The 20,612-nt window shown below is 46.0% G+C and overlaps 1 protein-coding gene across 1 annotated transcript; it reads right to left on the reverse strand.

Annotated features, from left to right (window-relative positions):
* Positions 1-18,171, reverse strand: LOC136467675 (mediator of RNA polymerase II transcription subunit 23). The gene is made up of 21 exons (XM_066466438.1): positions 17,913-18,171; positions 17,779-17,822; positions 17,380-17,479; positions 16,335-17,300; positions 15,147-15,384; positions 14,677-14,894; positions 14,207-14,420; positions 8,035-8,321; positions 7,546-7,629; positions 7,246-7,340; positions 6,765-6,927; positions 6,424-6,669; positions 4,764-4,931; positions 4,573-4,686; positions 4,321-4,446; positions 3,531-3,673; positions 2,597-2,840; positions 1,774-2,527; positions 1,154-1,335; positions 621-730; positions 1-501 (listed from the first exon to the last, which is right to left on the reverse strand). Exons 1-21 carry the CDS (start codon positions 18,051-18,053, stop codon positions 300-302), a joined length of 4,839 nt encoding a protein of 1,612 aa, XP_066322535.1. The 5' UTR covers positions 18,054-18,171; the 3' UTR covers positions 1-299.
* Positions 18,172-20,612: the final 2,441 nt, after the last annotated feature.

Raw genomic sequence — 20,612 nt, forward strand, 5'->3', positions numbered from 1 at the left:
AGCCAAAATTATTAGCCTGGCAAGATAACCTCCATGGTTACACAATGTAATTATGCATGTCCTAATACGCGCTTAAGCAGTTAGTATTTACAGCATTCTAGCTAAAGGATACAACTGACAACACCGAATTACTTGAGAATATGCCTCTAGTAATTAGGGTAAGATCTAGATTCCGGTTGGATGAGGATACACTACAGTTATTGTAATTCTACTGATCCTACTCCTACATCATCACGTTGAGACTTCTGCAGTGGTTCCAAGCATCTTGCATCATTAGAATACACTTATAAGCTATAACATTAGGATGGGTTTTGAACGAGCTTTGGATGCGTTGCAGCATAGATTGACGAGGTGGGATCAATCTTCAGGTGGGAGAGAAGATGTTGCACGTCTGGCCTCAAAATTTCTATTACTTTCCCGCATAATGTCAGTATCTCCAGCTTGGGTTTGCTCGTGCTCTGAACAGGACCCCCTTGGCCTTCATACATCACCGCATGATGCCTGTTTAGCATGAGAAGGAAATCATGGTATTGAGATGGATAAGGAGATGACTATATGCAGTAACACTTTCGCGCGGGATGAGAAAAGTGCATATCAGGAAAGAAAAATATATATCTTACAAGAAGTCAATTATGTCAGCAATTTCTGATGCCTCCACAGGATTTGGATTTGAGACCGGAGGGTTCTTACCAAACACATCACCCAAAACATTGAAGAGTAAAGCCAAGGTCTGCAAAACCAAACAATGCAACTAATTTAGTAGCACAAGCAAGATAATGTAGTCTATAAATAATTAAACAATATATTGCCCCAGGCTAGCTAGTTAAAATTATAAAAAATCAGCTCAAACAAACAATGATAGGGAATCACATGATGCAACAATCAAGCAAATTTACAAGCTCATAATGTAAATCTAAAGCAATGAACCGAGCCTAGCTTAGATAGTCAAGGACAGTGGACGTATGCCTGGACCACTCAAGTTCAAGTATTCGTCGAGGCAAATTTCGGTGCATATTTCTTAATTATTATTTTGTTAAAAAAACACCTAGTTCCTTCAAGGTTGGTTGAGCTTTTAGTTTAAAGGAAAAAAGAAATATATATAGCACAGATTTTAAATTTTGGAGTAACCACAAAGGGAAAAACAAGTATATACCTTCATGAACAAAGGCCGAGCAAAGGCTAGACGAGGTAACAAGGGACCCAATATGCGGAAGGCAATTCTTAACATGGCAACTGAATTGACTGGCCGAAGGTGTTTGATGACAGTATGGGTAGATTCCAGCCATTCTTGTGGAAGATTGCTAAAAAATGAATGCAAAAGGGCGACAATGTTACCTGCAGCCAAAGCACAGACAACACGAGACATAAGTGAGGCACTAGCATATTAAGTTAGAGTGCAGATTTGGCACCCAGGTGGGCTGGCGCCCTCGACACAAAAATCATGTATGTAATACACGTAAAGTTAAGTATAGCCACAACAATTCAGTTTGAAATTCATCCTAGAAGCCAAGAAATAAAATAGATAAGCAGTCAACCTGGCACCGTTCATCATGTGTTGACAGCGACACTTCTGTTTTTTTAATCTCAACATCAAAGATGAATTTCAAACTCAATTATTGCAGCTACACTTAACTTTAGGTGTACTACATGGTTTTTGTGATGATTTTTAAAACATTGCAACATGGTATTTTAGCTAATGAGTGCGCCATATAATTTTCCATTAAGTTAACTCTGATCTGATCCAGCTCATAAGACTAAAGAAAAATGTTCTACCTATGGCTGTTGATGTATTGTCTTGGGAAGCCCATGTAGGATCCAACAGTGCATAGCCAACAGCAGAGTCAAGCTCTTTAACAGGCCTGGAACTATCAGCAAGCCACCAGCAGTCTTTTATGACTCGAGCTGCTTCTGAATATAGTTGCATGTGGAATTCTGGTGGGAGTTGTGCGAGCAAAAGACCACATGCTTGAATCATCAAAACAGACAATTGTTGGCAAGAGTAGCCACTCCTAGAAACAAAGTTAGTGGCATTGACCCCACTTGCAGCACTGTTTGCTTGGTTGGGACCTGAGGATTCAGCAGCTCCTGAAGGAGACGTTGGCAGCCCAGAACTTTGCCCCAAACCACCTGACATTCCTTGGCCACTATTTGACTGTATAAGCATTGCTTGTACATGTGCTATTATTTGAACCAAAGAGGACACTATTTGAGCAGCAGGCACAGGAAGTGAGAGAATCTCAATAGCTGCTGTTTCCAAAACAAGCTGTGTATACGACCCAGGATCCTGATTCTGATAAAATGCCCTCTGGCCATCAGTGTTACCGACTCCACCAGGTTGTGAAGATGCATGACGCTTGTTGAAAGTCGAGCGTGTTGTGTCTGCTGGGTTTGATTTGGATTTGCTACTTAAAGGAGGTATAACATTATTAACCAGGTTGAGCAACAGGTTGGCAAAGTATTCCGGTGGGGGACATATTGAAGAATTTGATGACACTAAATATTTAGCAAAAGATTCCGAAAAGGGGGTCTGGAAAAAGCTCACAGTTAGCAAGTGTTAGGTACAAAGTATTACAACTAAAAGAGTAAATAGGTTTACCTTAGTGCTAACACCCAGCAGGTTGAGGATCCTACCAATTAGTTTGATTGGAAGATGACCATAGAAATACGCAAGAATATCACGTACAAATGTAAATCTTAGCGGGTGGAAGGCAAGCAAGGAAGAATAAAATGCAAGAACTCTGTCTGCAATGTCTGTTGCATCATTCTCAATAAGCCTATAAATAATCAGCGGGATAACAGGAAGCAAGCGTGCAGCAATGTCATCGAAGAAGGGTGGATAGCTGCATTAACACAACCAGAGTACATCAAGATTCTATGACCACCATTGAAAACAAAAATAGTGAACACTACAGTTAAAAATCAAAGTCAAATATGGACATGTCTCAAATTTAAATGATACATTATCCTAAAAGCTTTAGTAGGCACAGAACGAAAGAAATATCAAAAGAAAAGAACAAGCATAAAAAGGTAGACAGGCAGCCCTGTGCTAAAGCAGAATAACATCTGATGTACCAGCAATATGTATTGTATCTCAGAAGAAAACCTCGCATTCTGTTTGGTAAGTTGACAGCCAATAGTAGCCTTATATTTTTGGAATACGTGCAGCATATATTACAAAATCTAGTTTAAGCCTGGGAGGCTGGGATATAAATGGACAAACAATCACTGACCATACATAAAATATAATCCTAATAAAACACCATACTGGCCAAAAACATGACCAGCACATCCAAAATATCAAATTGTATCAGGCAGCCAAATTAATATAAAAAAACATAACTATGCAATAAATAGATGAAATTGCTATTCAACAGAACACAGCTTTTTTGAATGGAACCTATTTATTATATGGGTGCCATGTCACACAAATATCAAACATGAGATATGTAATTGCATAATTACTTAATGCCATTGACTTTACTAATGTATAAAGCACTTTAGTAAGTAATATACTAAAGGATTCCAATTACCGGTCCTTCCATGAGAGATGGCTGCCAAGAGCTTTCTGGAGCTCAGCTCTTTTTGGATGTTGATTTTTCAGCCAATGCTCTGGAGGAGTATTACAGAAATTCTTGACTCTTTGCTGAAGTTCTGGCTTTTCAAGCAGACTTATCTGTGATGGTAAATTGATGATCAGCATTAATTATGCGCATGCACGGCTGAAGCAACTAGTAATATATTAAATTTAGCACAGTGAATCCATTTTAGGAACCGTGATACAAGCAATACAGAATCTAGGCAGATACAGACTACAGTAAAAATGGAAACCAACCAGCTCAATGTACTAGTCAAGAGTCAATTGTAAGGAATCAAAGTGCAAGCATAGGGACATCACTATTGAGAATATTTGCTGCTCACACTGTGGATATACCACTTGCACTAGATTCAAGATCTGTGAATAGAATATAAGTACAGCTTTTAAAGTGTGACCAAGAACAGCAGTTGAATTGGCTACACCCTCTATCAGAAATGTGATCGTTTTGGGATTTGTCTGACAAATTTCATGAGCTTTGACCATCAACGTAAAACATAAGATTGATGCTACTATAATCATCAATGTTTTCTTAGAAAAAAAGAAACACAATTCTGGACCTTCTCAGTGTCCTAAATGACTAACATTTGAAAGCACAAGAGTAATATAATTTGTACAGCTAAATTATTTTGCATTGGAACAAAATCGATAGAAACTAAAAGAAAATTTATGGTTCAACATGATTTCAGAGAAAATGGAATTGATTGGAAAGTTTCAAGAGTCTTTACCACAAGGCGTAAAGCATAAGGATCATCATCCCTGTCAATAAGAGCTAGCAATAGAATATCCAGCGGAAGGAGTTCATGTGTCCATATAAAGAAAGAAAGATTTGTGATTGCTTTGGATAGTAAGTCCTGCATAAAATAAATAATCAGAAATTTTACATGGTAGCTTCTGAAAAGAGCCCATAAGAGAGAAAAGGAGTTTATTTAATACACCAGTAAGATAAATAAAACAGTTCTTGTTCTGGGTAAGCAGACCTGTGCTAGATGCCCTCTTTGCACCTCAAATTGGATATGATGCAGAAGCACATCAACCATCGTATATATATTTGCTGTAACTTCCTCAGGTGAAAACTCTCTTAAGACACGAGCCTGCATGAAGATCATGAGATAAACACATAGAAAGAGAAACAAATAACAGTCACATTAAAAGAATAATTAAAACATACAAGATTTGCACTGTTGATCTCGAGATGTCCATTCATCAGCATCCAAGCACCAGCACAAAGATATTGACGATGCTGAGGGAAACTGTGGCTCAAATAGGTCATGACATAGTTTGGCTCAGCAGATGGTGAGAGCAGCTGATTACATTGGTTAATAACAGTTGTTTCTGCCTGAAGAAAAAGGGAAGTTATCAATACAAAAGGCAAAGAATGATGCAGCCTGCCCCAAAACTTCACTGATAAACGTGGTAGCAATTTAAGGACACTATAAACAGTAGTATACTAAAAAAAAAGAAAAATTCAATATTTTCGGAGATCTGATAAGTTTTAAACCTCCCTCCCACCCTCCCATTGACACCGATTATCAAATCCACCGACCCAATTACTCCGATTAGGTTTCAAGTCGTCGACTTATCGCAATTAGTTGTCCAATCAGGGAAGAGTGACAACTAGGCTGCCTGCTGGTGTAAGGATATTGGGCTGACAATTGAGGTATTTGGTCTATTATTAGGTTTAGGATACCCTGCTGCCCTGGTGACTCCCCATGATGCCCAATCCAAAAGGGAGGCGCCAGCCACCAAACTCTAGTTCGCACTTCCACCACCACCCATCCGCAATCCCTTCAACCACAGTTGGGTCCCTTCCTCAAGCTGGCATCGGCATCCATCCCTACCTCCGCCCAGCGCTGTTCCTGAAACCTGCGGGATCCCATCCCTGTCCCTCAAGCTGCCAAGCACCGCTGGCTCAGCGGCTCCCTTCCCTTCCACATTTGCGTGGCTCTAGCTCCGACGGTGAGTGTATGCTGTGGCGCTCCATATCCTTGCTCTGCTCTGCTAGTCCGTTCACAGTAGCTTGCTCTTGCTCTGTTGAAAATTTGATAATCGTGCTCTGCTAGTCTGTTCACAATGGCTTGCTCTTGCTCTGTTTGATGCTCTGCTCACACTATGCCTTCTACTAGTATGCTTCAACTTTCTTGCCAATAGTCCAGCAGGGGCCTTCTTCATAGAGTCAATGGATGTATCGAGTGAGATAGGACGCACATATACATCCTGGGGATAACGTCAACTAATCAAGCTGATCAACAACTAACCATGATTAGTCATCTGATCGATTCCTTATGATTAGGTGATTTGAAAACATTGTTAGTCAGTATTAAGAAATATTAGCTATACATTTGTTAAAATTAGATGTTATTAATGATAATAGCTATTGCTGTGGGTGACTACTGATGATTACTAATAAAAAAAGGGCGTACCCAGTCATGATTACTAATACAATAAGATATAATTAACTTAGTTAGCAAATGTTAGTACTGATTGGAGTAGTTTATTGATAATCATAGTTATAAAAAGTATTGATTTTCGTTTTGAGATTTTTTTTTTTGTAAATAATGAACTTACATGGATATAATGCTTATGATGGTAGCTATTGAAACCATTCATGTGGCATCTATCCTATACATTCAGCCAAACATGTTAAATTGAACCATCTCATTCAGGACCATCAAGTCCTGAATGGTCTATACAAGACAATTCCATTCCATACAACTTTGTCCAAGCAACCAAACACTACCCAAATGTATGTGGAATACATAGATGGTAGAAGTGTTGAAGAAAACATATAAATGGCCAAACGCACAGTCCTAAAGATAAGAAAATAATACCTGCTGCCATGCTTGGATAGCTTGACCCCTTTTATCCATTCTCCCCATTAAAAAATCACGAATGAGAGGAGGGAAATAACGTAGTGTCTTTTCTGACCAGGTATGCTGACTGGTTGCCATAATTTGCTCTAACAATGGTTGAAGATAAATCATGTGTTCAACCTCAGCAATTCCACGTGTCTTGATAGTGATAGCAAGACTTATTATTGTTATGCGGTTTAGAGTTTCAGTAAACTCAGTCGGACCCTGCATTAAATGCATGTAAAAGTAAAAGCTCAATTTAATATGATCTGGTGACTGTGACTGTCAAATTTCCAAAGGCAAGAAAGTACACTCATTACCTTCAATTCCTTTTTCACAAAAAAGAAGTCTTTCAGTGAGAGAATCAAATTCATGCACAAATTTTCTGCTAATCTAAAAAGGCGATGCTCTCCACGTTTACCCTTAATCATTGATATTATCTTTGTGACATCATACATCAACGCCTTGCTTTTTCCATGATACCTGAACAACACATTGGTGCACAGAAAATTATGCATAATAATAGTTCATAGAAGGAATATTAGCCTACCCCAATGTTCTTGAACCAAAAGGCTTTGTTGTTGTTCTAGAAGGAAGGAAAGATTGCAAAATTTCAACAAAAACAAATGGAAAACAAGGTCTCCCTCATTTTCATGTGTAAGAAGTGCAAAACATGGTGTCCCTCCTCCCCAAGGGAAAAAGAAATACTCATGGAGGGATGGGAATCTGATGATATGTTTGATAAATTAAAATTTCCTATCAGACAAAGAGGGAAAATTATACAGTAAATTATAGATTTACCTATACAAAGGCAGCAATCTGTAATTCAGTATCTCAAGTAGGAGCAAAGACACACCAGATTTGCTCAAAATAGATGGAGATCTTTGAGTTAATGTCTGCAAAAGTTTAATAAAACAATGGGTGGACATCAGAATTTTCATTACTGTGTCCTGTATGTAATTTTGTATTTTTGAACATGAAACTTTTACATTACAGAAGGTCAGAATTCAGAAACCAGACAAAAATGAATATTCAGGGTTGCATAATGCCATGCTGCTGTACCAGTAGCATAGTTCACCACAGGAGAACATAAGAGCTTACCGTAAAATGGGGACGGAACAATGAATGGGGTGCTATAAGCAGTAATCTCACATAGGTTTCCACCATAGCAATGCTAGGGACAGCCTACCAAAAAAACAGAAAGGTCAATACTTGCTGACAAACATATAGTTATCAAGGTGTAGATACTACTAGAAAAATCTACTTACTGAAGACTACGGATGATTTCATAACGTATAAATATTCACTTTACATAATGTAAAGGAAACATGACGATTTAGATATAGCTACAAAATTAGCCTACCCCAACTTGTTTGGGACTTAAAGGCTTTGTTGTTGTTGTTGTTGTTGTATTTGATGGAATCATGTGATATTGCAATCATATCAAATCATGCCCTGGTTGTAAATATTGAAACAAGTGCATGTTACTTAGATCCACATGAGCACTAAAAGGACGGCATGAATTAAAAAATAGATAAATAGAAGGAATAAACTTAGGTCTTAGCAGCAGTTCATGTTTGGTGTTTCTACCTGGCCAAGAAATATGGTCTCTTCAAGCTGGAAAGCAAGCTTCAGACAAAGATTGATAGACAAGCCAGAAAGCAATGACATTGACAGAGGGTAAGTTTCACGCATCATCATTATTCTTTCACTTGGCTGCATATTAGGCCCTTGAATTAAATCTGCCATTCCAGCTGACGTAAACCAATTCATTACTGCTTCGCAAGCTGGTTGCGCCATGGTGAAGGAGAGAACCCAGAACATGGCCGTTGCTCGTTCATCCAAGTTTGTAAAGTCTATCATCCTCTCACCAGAAGCTATTGAAGGAAGAAATGGTAACTTTCATATTAATCATAGACACAAGAAAGAATGCAAAGCGTCACATTTTGTGTAACCATAAATCTCACTCCAGAAAATGCAAAAGCACCAAATGAACTCTAAACTCTAGTATTACTATGATAGGATTACGGATCCTACCGCGTAGATCACGGAGTCTGTAGGGGTGAGAGGGAGGTGGAGCAGGCTGGGAACCTCGCTGCCGGCGGCTGGACGCCGTGGTGGAGGATGGGGGCTGCGGCTGTAGCCCTAACCCTCGCGTAGCTACAGTAACGGCGGCTACAGTACGCGTGAACAGTAGAGACGGCTAGGGTTAGGAACTCCCGGCTCCCAGGGGAAGCCGGAAACAATAGATTGTTTCTGCTTAATTATCCAAATGTCTTACAAGCCATATATAGCTCTCACAAATAAGGGATATATCTAATAAATATGCTAAATAATAGATAATATGGGCTGTTAGCCCTCTAATGCCGGCGCACAAGCTCAGCCACTAATGGGCCTCCGCCTAGTATATGTGACGCCGGTCATAACATCTCTCCCCGCCTGCGCAAACAGCTCGTCCTCGAGCTGGAAGTCGGGGAAGTGGTCGCGGAACTCGTCGAGGGTTTCCCACGTAGCGTCGTCTTCAGGGAGGCCGTGCCACTGGATCAACACCTGCCACACACCACGGCGCTGAAGCGCACGGAGAGCCCGCGCCGGAGCAGGAAGCAGCCGGCCATCCATGGCCGGAGGGAGACTGGTCGGGGTCGCTGGAGGGTCGCCGCGGTGAGGCTTCAGGAGACCAACGTGGAAGACGTCATGGATGCGGGCGTTCTCAGGCAGCTGGAGGCGGTACGCAACACGGCCAATGCGTTCCAGCACCTGGAACGGACCAGCATAGCGAGGACCCAACTTGCGCTTAGCCCGCGGGTCGAGGGACTGTGCGGTGCGGTGGAGGAGGCGCAGCCACACCCAATCGCCCACCTGGAACTCCACATCGCGGTGGCCGGCGTCGTAGTACTTCTTGGACAGCTGCTGCGCCTGTAGGAGTCGTTGGCGCACCTCTGCCAGCAGCTCATCACGGTCGCGGAGAAGGCTATCGACGGCGTCGGTCCTCGCCGACCCCTGCCTGTATGGCAGAATAGGCGGAGGAGGGCGGCCGTAGACCACCTCAAAGGGAGTCATCCGAAGGGCCGTGTGGAAGGAGGTATTGTAGCAATACTCCGCCCACGACAGCCAGTCCACCCACGCCCGTGGCCGGTCACCTGTAACACAACGGAGATACATGGCAATCACCTTGTTGACCACCTCCGACTGGCCGTCGGTCTGAGGATGAAAGGCGGTGCTCATGCGAAGCTTGACGCCCGCCATCTGGAAGAGATCCCGCCAGACATGGCCAGTGAACACGGGGTCCCGATCACTGACGATCGACGAAGGGAATCCGTGGAGCCGGACGACGTTGTCGAAGAAGGCGCGAGCGACGGAGGTAGCCGTGTAGGGGTGCCCAAGCGCAATAAAATGCGCATACTTGGAGAAGCGGTCGACGACGGTGAGGATGACGGATTTCCCGCCAACCTTGGGCAGCCCTTCGATGAAATCCATGGAGATGTCGGCCCAGACTTGGTCAGGCACCTCCAGCGGCTGGAGCAGCCCGGCCGGCTGGAATGCCTCCGTCTTGTTGCGCTGGCACGTCGCGCAAGTGCGCACCCAGTCCTGGACTAGGGAGCGATCCCCTGGGATGTAGAAATCGGCGCGGAGGCGGTGGAGAGTCTTCTGTACACCCTCATGTCCAGCCGCATGGGCCAGCTGCAGGACTTGGTGGCGCAGGTCACCGACGTCGGGTACGAAGATACGCCGGCCATGCAGCAGCAACCCGGCGTCCGCGCGCCATGGCGCCGCCAAGTCGCCCGCATGCAGGCGATGCAGCAGCTGCTGCGCGTCCGGGGCGTTGGCTGTAGCGCTGCGGACCGCATCCAGGAAGGCGAAGGACGGCCCAGAGATGGCCCTAGCCGCGCCCGTGCCTGCTGCTGCGTCCACAGCCTCGGCGTCACGCCGGGACAGTGCGTCGGCCACGGTGTTGAGGCGGCCCGGGCGATATTCCACCGCGAAGTCGAAGCCGAAAAGCTTGCTTAGCCACTGATGCTGGGGAACTGTGGACAAGCGCTGGTCAAGCAAAAATTTAAGACTGTAATGATCAGTACGGACCAAAAAGTGACGCCCCCACAAATACGGTCGCCAATGACGAACGGCTTGCACCAGCCCGATGAGTTCGCGCTCATAAGCCGCAAGCTTGAGATGGCGGACAGCGAAAGGTCGGCTGCAGTAGGCGAGGGGTCCAGCGCCCTGGTGAAGGACGGCACCAAACCCCGCACCCGACGCGTCACAATCCACGACGAAGAGCCTGTCGAAGTCAGGCATCTGCAGAACCGGCCCCGTAGTGAGGGCGGTCTTGAGTGCCTCAAACGCCGTGGTCGCGTCGTCGTCCCAAGCAAACGCGTCTCGCCGCAAGAGACGTGTCAGCGGGGCAGCGATGATGCCGAAATCCTTAATGAACTTCCTGTAGTAGCCTACGAGGCCTAGGAAGCCTCGGAGACCGCGGGCGGAGCATGGGGTCGGCCACGCATGAACCGCCGCGACCTTGTCCGCGTCCATGGCCACTCCGTCCTTGGAGATAACATGGCCTAAATAAGCCACGGATGCAGCGCCGAATGAGCACTTGGAGCGCTTGAGGTGGAGGTTGTGCGCTCGCAGGGCGTGGAGGACGATGTTGACATGCTGCAAGTGTTCGGCCCAGGAGGAACTGTAGATCAGGATGTCATCAAAAAATACCAGCACAGACCTGCGCAAATACGGCCGGAGGACATCGTTCATCAACGCCTGAAAGGTAGCTGGAGCGTTGGAGAGACCGAACGGCATCACCAAGAACTCGTAGTGGCCATGGTGCGTGCGGAACGCCGTTTTAGCGACGTCGTCGGGGTGCATGCGCACCTGGTGATAACCAGAGCGCAAATCCAGCTTGGTGAAGAAACGCGCACCATGGAGCTCATCAAGCAGCTCGTCCACCACTGGAATCGGAAACTTGTCCTTGGCGGTCTTGGCATTGAGGGCACGATAGTCGATGCAGAAGCGCCAGGACTTGTCTTGTTTCCGCACCAAGAGAACGGGCGCGGAGAACGGCGAGGTGCTCGGTCGAATGATGCCTTGCGCGAGCATCTCCGCACACTGACGTTCCAGCTCGTCCTTCTGGAGTTGGGGGTAGCGGTAAGGGCGCACCGCCACCGGCGCGGTACCGGGCAGCAGGTGAATGCGGTGGTCGTAGGGGCGCGCCGGAGGGAGCCCGCGGGGCTCGTCGAAGATGGCGCCATGCTGCTGAAGGAGGCTGTCCAGCAGGGGCAGCGCTGGGTCGGCGGTGACCGCGGCTGTGGCCGAGCGCTGCTGGTCGGTAGGCGTTGCCGAGCCACCCACGCCTTGCCAAGTGACTCGCCGACCGTCGCGCCAGAACGCCATGGTGAGGGCGGTGCAGTCCCACAAGATGGGTCCCAGCGTCCGAAGGAAGTCGAAACCGAGGATGAAGTCGAACCCGCCGAGGTCCAGACCAACGCACGTAATGATGAAGTCCTCGTCAGCGATGCGGATGGGGACGGCGCGAGCGATCCCCTCGCAGGCTAGGCGGTCACCATTAGCGACCGTGACGCGAAGATCCTCGCCACCGGATGGAGAGAGCCCCAGACGGCGCATGGCAGCACCCTGGAGGAAGTTGTGCGTGGACCCGGTGTCGAGGAGGGCGAGGAAGCGCTCTCCCTTGATGGTGACTGGCACGAGCATGGAGTTTGCCGGCCTGATCCCTGCAACAGCATGAAGAGAGACGACGAAAGCATTAGCCCCAGCGAGCTCCGGGGCCGCCGGTTCCTCCACGTGGACGGCAGCCGCAGCAGCGTCATCAGCCGCGATGTCGTCGATGAAGTCGTCGCACTCCACGTAGAACAGGCGCTGGCAGACGTGGCCGCGAACATAAGGCTCGTCACAATTAAAACAGAGCCCTTGTCGGCGGCGCTCAGCCATCTCCGCCGGGGTGAGGCGGCGGAACGGACGCGCAGCAGGCGCGTTGGCCGCTGCTGGGCCGACTGCTGGAGGGGGCAGCGCGCCCCCCGGGACTGGAGCCGCGCCCGGCGCGCGGGGGAGGGGCGGTAGCCCCTGGCGTTGAGGAGGACGGTTGCCCCGCTGAGGGGCAGGGGGCGCTGGAACGGCCACGCATCGCTCGAACGCCCGAGCCAAGTACATGGCAGATTGTAGGTCCCGCGGTGTGCGCATCTCCACATGCACTTTGATCTGGTCCGGGAGCCCCCCCACGTACAACTCCGCCTTTTGTCGAGGGGAGAGGTCACGGGCATGGCACAGGACGGCGTTGTAGCGCTCGGAGTAGTCTTGCACGGTGGAGAGGAACGGCAGACGTGCCAACTCGGCCAAGCGAGTGCCCTGTACAGCCGGCCCAAAGCGGAGGGAGCAGAGTTCCCGGAAGCGCTCCCAGTGCGGCATGCCCTCGTCTTGTTCCAGGGCGTAGTACCATGTCTGTGCAGCGCCCTTCATGTGATAGGACGCGAGCCAGGTGCGCTGCGAAGCCATCGTCTGCTGTCCTCGGAAGAATTGCTCACATTGGTTCAACCAATTGAGCGGGTCGACGGAGCCGTCATACGTGGGGAACTCGAGTTTGTAGAACTTGGGAGCAGCCTGGGCGCCGAAGATTGCGGACTGATCCGCTGCTGTGGGTGCCCCGGGGAGGGAGGCGTCGACCCCCCCGGAGAGGACCTGCGGCACTGCTGATGACGGCGCGGGCGCGACGGCTGCTTGGGTGACGGTAGTGGCGAAGACCGGAGGAGCGGCCGAGCCCATCGCCCATGATGGAATCGGGGACGGCGAGGCCGGCCAGCGAAGAAGATTGAGCGGCACCCCTGGGCCTGAGACCGGCATCCCGTAAGGGAAACTCGAGGGCGGAAGCAGCGGCTGGGAGGTCACAGCGGTAACCCCCGTGGACAGCGGCGGCGTCGAGAACGGCGGTGGGGAGGGCTGCTGGACGAGTCCCGCCCACGCCGCCTGCATGGACGCGATGTTGCGGTTGATGTCGATGATCGCAGACGCCAAGGACTCGAGCGTGAGCGGCGCAGCAGACAGCGACGAGCCTTCCGAGACCTCGGAGGCCGCAGATTGGAGCGGCGCGGTGGAGGTAGATGGTGGTGGTGGGAAGGAGGAGGTCGGCTGAGATTGCGACATCGTTCCTGAGCAGTCTGATACCAGGCTGATAGGATTACGGATCCTACCGCGTAGATCACGGAGTCTGTAGGGGTGAGAGGGAGGTGGAGCAGGCTGGGAACCTCGCTGCCGGCGGCTGGACGCCGTGGTGGAGGATGGGGGCTGCGGCTGTAGCCCTAACCCTCGCGTAGCTACAGTAACGGCGGCTACAGTACGCGTGAACAGTAGAGACGGCTAGGGTTAGGAACTCCCGGCTCCCAGGGGAAGCCGGAAACAATAGATTGTTTCTGCTTAATTATCCAAATGTCTTACAAGCCATATATATAGCTCTCACAAATAAGGGATATATCTAATAAATATGCTAAATAATAGATAATATGGGCTGTTAGCCCTCTAATGCCGGCGCACAAGCTCAGCCACTAATGGGCCTCCGCCTAGTATATGTGACGCCGGTCATAACATACTATGCGATGAAAAGAGCAAGGTTTTTTCTCCTTGAAAAAAGGAGTAAGATTCTTTTCTGCGATCGGTTGGTCACATATTGCCTATCTACGACATCAAATTTCCTTCCATGAATTCTGGATCTACAAGGTAATCTATATACCAAAACCACAATGGTACTTCCAGAGTAAGCAAGTACCTTTCGTCATTTGTTTCCACCATTCTTCAATCTGTTTTCCTTTCTGAAGCTGATCACTGTTCAAATGTTCTCTAATCGAAGTGTTCAAAGACCAAATGCGCAGAGTCTGACTGCTGCTAATGAAATCAAGAAGAATACTTTGAGGGCCAATATTATTGGCGTCAAGGCTTTTGTCTTCTTTGTGGAATGAAATTATCTTTCTTGTGGTCTCAACCTGATAGCACAAGAAATGGCCAGAATGATGACGAGAAGGAAGCATGAAAGTACTGCAAAAAAAAAAAAAAAAAAAAAAAAAAAAAAAATCTCTATGCTTTTAGATTTTAATAGCTCTCGCCTCAGATGTGGGGTTAGCCTATCTGATTGAACGAGCATAGAGCTCAAGCTCCTTGAATGTTTCACAAGGAAATCGTCAATTGCATTGAATTACAAAAACACTAAAATTTAAAAAGAGCCATACAAATGTACATCACCTTCCTTGGGTCTGAACTAAGAGTGTTCATCACAATCTCAATGCGGATAATCTGTGCAAGCAACCAAGTGACATGATTACTCCGGAGAATCTGTTGATCACTATTTGTTACTCGAGAAGCAAGCTTGTCCACAAAATCAAGAAAGTCAATGCATCCACTTTTCATTAGGAAGAAAAAGATGTCAGCAAACAAAAGCCAATCTTGCCAGCATTGAGTTTCTGCAATAGTATGCAAAGATTTGTTGAGTAAAGACACACAGTAGGTAACAACTTTTTGTGAGGAAGCTAACAACATCGTTAATCCTTATCTCTAGCTCTTTATGTTTTGGGGAAAAAAGGTGCCTCACATAACTATTTGGAGAAAGGGGTGTACCCATGGAGAATTTTGTGGAAGGGGGTACCATGGATGAAACATATGATTCCTACCAGCTCCACATTGAATGGGCGAATGGTGAAGCTTCAGATACTAACCTGAGTTAGTGAGCCTCAGTAGTTCAATTGTCCTGTCAGCAACTGCCTCACCAATCATATCAGGTGAGAAAACAGCTCCAGGAGTTGATGATTGCTGAGACTGTGATCTGTAACAAGGGGCAACAAGAAGAACACGTCTCCACCAGTCTGGTGATGGGGTTGTGCGGAGAGCATGCCTCAAGCAACGAAGAGCACGTTCCCAGTCTAACCCACCCTTAGGAATGGAGTTTGCAAGATCCTAAACAATAAAATAATATCAGGTTTGATAGCTAACAGATGTGAATACTTCACATTTCACTTTTTCCATATAAACATTCATGCTGCTTGTATATTACCAGTAAGCATATACGTGTAACACACATGGAATCAACAATGTTGCAACAGGAGCCATAAATCCATATTCCATCGTGATGATGAATATTGTCTCCATAACATGAAATATGCCCTTTAACTAATAACTTTGTTATTATCTTAAGCAATTAAATAGTAACAACAGCACAGAATTTGCTGTATTTGTTTTTATATACATAAGTCCTTTTGTAGTTCTAGTTCATGCACATAAAGTGTTATAATTTTGACACCAATATAGGTCTCTAAAAGGAGCACATTACTTATCCTCCAAGATATCTCCATAAGATTGTATTATGAAAAACAAAGTATGGTCAAAGTTGCAGATGGCAGGCGATGAGAAGCAAATAAAGATTTTTAAATTTTAATCCATGCATGGCAAATAAAGTGCAAAAAAAATCAACATTCTTGAGAAATACAATATGCTCTAAATCCTAGTGGTGTGTGTTGGTGTGACTTTGTATGAGCTCTTTTCCCATTTTTTTCTTCTTAATATAATGATACGAAGCTCTCCTGTACGAGAAAAATATACAATAAGCTCAAAAAAATAACAATGCTATTCACAGTTTACCATAATCTATTTCCCTAACTAGACCTATACATTCCGACCACATAACTACTTCCTGGATTCTCCAAGGCATTTACACTGTCCTCATTCTTTTTCTTTTGTTTGATCTATGACCTTCAAAACATTATAGGGAACAGTGAATGATGATTACCACTGAAACTGTCCAGGAGTTTCCATGTTCATCAATGACAGACACATTGACACATGTACCAAAAAATACATGAGAAACATATTAGGGGAGAAGCCGCTAATTAAGATAAATGTAACATTACCTCTCCATGTAGTGGCTCCCCCAATACACTAGGGTAAGTAATGGGAGAATAACGCAGATTAGTAACAGATTCTCCAGCTATGCTTGGGTATGATTGTGATAAGAAACGATGAGTTCCAAATGTCGGACAATGAAGGTGTTGATCCAACATTTGCATGTGCATACACACCATGTCTCTCCTCCTATGAATCTCCATAATTATACTAACTAGTGCTTCATCATCAGGAATGTTTTCAAGAAACTGCAAGTTGCAGCGTACAAGCTCATAAAATGGAATGCGACATTTATCTTCATTAACTAAAATCCATATAACATCCAAGCATAGATGCATCCATTCATGCAAAGGTTTTTCTAGCCTGCAAGTTTGCATTGCATCAACTTCATCCATGCCATGGGGCCTCTGGTCCCAGTTAACTAGCCAATTTACCATATGCTGGAAAATCACAGCATGGGTAGCTGGCTTCAAATTGAACTCCAGCCCTGCTAGAATTATCCTGCAGGACAGATGATGCAGATAGCTAGCTTCTGCTCCCCTGCAAGACTGGTCACCTCTTGCTGCAGTACCAAGCTGCGCAGAGCTGGAGAATTCAGCTGCCTTAATTGGTGACACATTTGCACCTACAGGTTGGTCAATACCAGACTGAGTAGGAGATCCTATGGTGTTCATTACTGACAAAGGTGAGGCCGGATTTGACGGGTGAAAGTTTGGAGCATTTGGCATTGTAATAGCTGACGAAGAGGTTGCAGGACCACCACCAGCAACAGAAACTCCTTGAACCATAGGTGCCCCTATGGAGGAAACAGTATTAAGTAGAGATGGAAGGAGGCTATCCCATCTAAGGTGGCCTCGAGCACACAGGCACCGTGTAGCAAAGAGCAAGAACTCAGATTGCGGTGCGTGGCTACTGCACTGCAGCACAAAGGAGATGAGAACTGATTCTGTGACTGCCTGCAACTGCTCCACATCCTACAGAAAAAAATGAATTAAACTTCTGTAGATCTCCTAAGTAAGACAAATAAAATACTTATATAATTCTTCTGCTTACAGGGAATGGCATGCGCAACTGCTCATAATCTGAAATGAACTGCTCATCACGGGGAGGCAGGTCTGTGTTCAGAGCAGTCACTCTCTTCTGCAGCTTGTTCCTGAATAATTAAATTTTTACAGAGCATCAGAATTTTGAATAAACTTATTCAATTTGTGTGATTGAACAACAGGTCTACAGCATATGAATTTTAAATGACCAGGATGTGCAATCATCATTGCAGCCTTGTCCCTGAACTATATAGTAACCAAATTGCCAAAAAAAAATCTAACCAAATCTATTAACACCAACCTAAACTAGAGGATACTGCGTATTATAACCATGCAGTTCAGATATCAAGACAAATGTCACAATTTTTTTTTAAGTTAAAAAAAACAATTCGAAACTGAAGCAGCTTACGAGCTCTCTCTCAGTGGGTCTTCCGCACGCTGCTTCGAGTTCATCTGCAAGCCAACAACACCCAGGGTCAGTACTAGCAGAGACACGCCCACTCGACTGGAGATTAGGAATTTAGGGGCGAGGTATGCACGCACGCCGAGGTATAGAGTGAAGAGATCGGCGATTGCCGGCCGCGCCGGGTGGTGGTGGGGCTGCATCTGCCGCTGCTGCGGCAGCACAGCCGAGGCCGAGATCGCTGGAGACATCGGTTGCCTCGTCCCGTGTCCGCCGTTCATCGCCGCCGCCGCGCTGCGCTCGTCGCCGGCGAGCGATGTTGTCCGAATCCTATACCGGAGAGGGGAAAGGGTTTACAATACTAGTAAGAGCAGTGCCTTAGACTGGGCTGCCAGGTGGGCCAGCCAGAAGGAGGAGGGGGATACAGCGCGACAGCCGACAGGTCGCGAAAGAGGCGAGCGCGCGGCCCGTCCGCCCGACATCGCTGCGATCCACTCCCGTCGGCCGTCGGGCCGTTCCCCGCTCCTTGCTGCATGTGCCCGACAAACTGATGCAAAGCTGACGTAAGCAAATAAAATCAAAATATATTTTTAATTGCTATAAAAATATATTTTTAATTACTATAACTTTTAAATGATGTATCCATTTTTGATTTCGCACCTGTATATTTTATGTGACAAGTGAATAAAATTAGATCTCACTTGTATATATTTTGAAAAAATTTATTTTAGTAGTAATTTATACGTAAATATATGCTAAGAGATTTATCAAAAGAGTTAAAGTTGCTACTCCAGAAATATAAAGTTTTTGCCACATCCTTGTTATCATGGGAATACCGTGGCGGGATCTAGTTTTTACCGCGGCAGGCAGGATCAGCGCGGTCGCAACTGGAGTGACGAGTCCCTCGGCGTCGAGGGCCGACGCGATAATACTGCCGGCGCCTCTACCGGATTTCTCTCCCTCGCCGGCGAAGATCCACGGTAGTGGCCAGCCCTTCTCCGTCTCCTGCAGCATGGCGCGGGTGAGAGTGTGAGACTGAGGAGTCCGCCCGAGAAAGTCCTCTGCTCGGCTGTCTCGCGTGATGTGAGAAAAGCCCAAATCCCCAACGTGTTTCGCTTTGACTCAGTATAATTCATTGGATTTCGAAGGAACGGACACGATGAAGAGAAAGTTACGTCATGACTTGCCCAAGGCAGGTTACTGAATCCGGCGGGCCTAGGCCCAAAGCAGTGTCTCCCTTAAAAATATTTAAAATATGTTTATCTTTTTTGGGGAATAAATATGTTTATCTTAGTTATAGCCAAATATTATGATTAATTGATGCAAGATTATGTACAAGTAGGGGCACTTTGGATATTTAGTATTTTCATCAATTCTAGACAAACTGGAGGAACCTTTTGCCAAACCTTTTTCAAAATGGCTTCACCTCCTTAAGAGGAACCACTTCTTCAAAGGAGTCAAAGTCAGAGTTGTTTTTGAAAAAGCCGAGCCCTACCAAACAAGTCGTGTTGCGAAATCAAAGTCAAAAATTAATATAAATTTGACTTTGTATGGTGGCCAAATTAGAAATTAAATAGTAAAACTGGAGTATATTCTACTTCCCTCTATAAAAACGAATGTATGGTATAAATGGCTCGAAAAAAGGACACATCTGTATGCAAGTTTATATGCTAAAATCAATAGCTTTATTTCATACTTACATTTCTCAACCTTTGTTCTCTGTGTCTTTATACTTGTGTAGTGATAATAGGAAGAACTCGATTCCTAACACCAACCACACATCGTTGCTTTTTTTTAAAAAAAAAATGCATTCAAGTCTTATTGTGTTGTTTGATGTCGATGAAGGATTAGCTAAAAGCCTGAGGGCACATACAATGCGCGTTTAGCTGAGTCGTCTGTGTTACGAGGTATTTGCAAAAAGAGCTTCATAAATAGTAATTAGTGAGCTTTTTGTCACGCAAGACGACGACGGCTCATATCCCTAGTTCAACCGTCGTCCAAAGCTGCACTCTATGGCCTATGGGGTTGTCATCTCCAGCCAGCGAGACGTGGGATCTAGCAGCGCCACGCAGGAAAAGCCAAGCTACGCACCAAAATCCCTTCCCTCACCCACCATATATGCCTGCGACACGCGGGATTAGTCAAGAGCACACTCAAATGTCGCGTGTGGCGGCACTGATTTGGCCTGTTCGCTGGTCGATTTCTAGGTGGTTTAGATTGATTGGTGTTGATTTATTGTAAAAAGAAAACACTGTTGATTGGCTAGTTTGGGCTGACTAAAACTAACCAACGAACAGACTGATTGAGTCCAAGAGTGCGGTGGCGATTAGAAAGACCAAGACCACGGCTTAGCTAGGAAGACCACGGCCACGACTTTGACTAGGAAGCGCAAGGGCGCGTCGACTGCGATGGCAGCCATCATCTTTGGTCGTTGTGGCAACACCGAGATGGCAACCCCACACTGTTGAAAGCCCACCACCACCTGCAAAATCTTGCACTGTCGCCATCCCATTCAACAGCGTCGCAATAGCCATCACCACCCCCAATCCGGTGGGCCACCACACTAATCCAGTACGTGTCCGCCAGCGTACGGGAGGCACGTTAAACACTGTAGCATATTGTAGCGGAGAAAGTTGGTGAGAGAGAGAAAGAGGGGAATAAGATATAGAATAGTAGGTATAGAGTATGAGATAAAGATAATATGGGTATGGGAAAAATAGATATAGAGTAGAAAATTTCGATGAGTAAAATAGAATATTTCTTTTAAAAGATAGAAATAGAGATGAACAAGTGCGGATTGCCTAAAGACTGAAACCATTCCTCTATTCGTTTTTTTATTT

Source organism: Miscanthus floridulus, chromosome 7 (assembly GCF_019320115.1).
Source record: "Miscanthus floridulus cultivar M001 chromosome 7, ASM1932011v1, whole genome shotgun sequence".
Lineage (NCBI taxonomy): Eukaryota > Viridiplantae > Streptophyta > Magnoliopsida > Poales > Poaceae > Miscanthus > Miscanthus floridulus.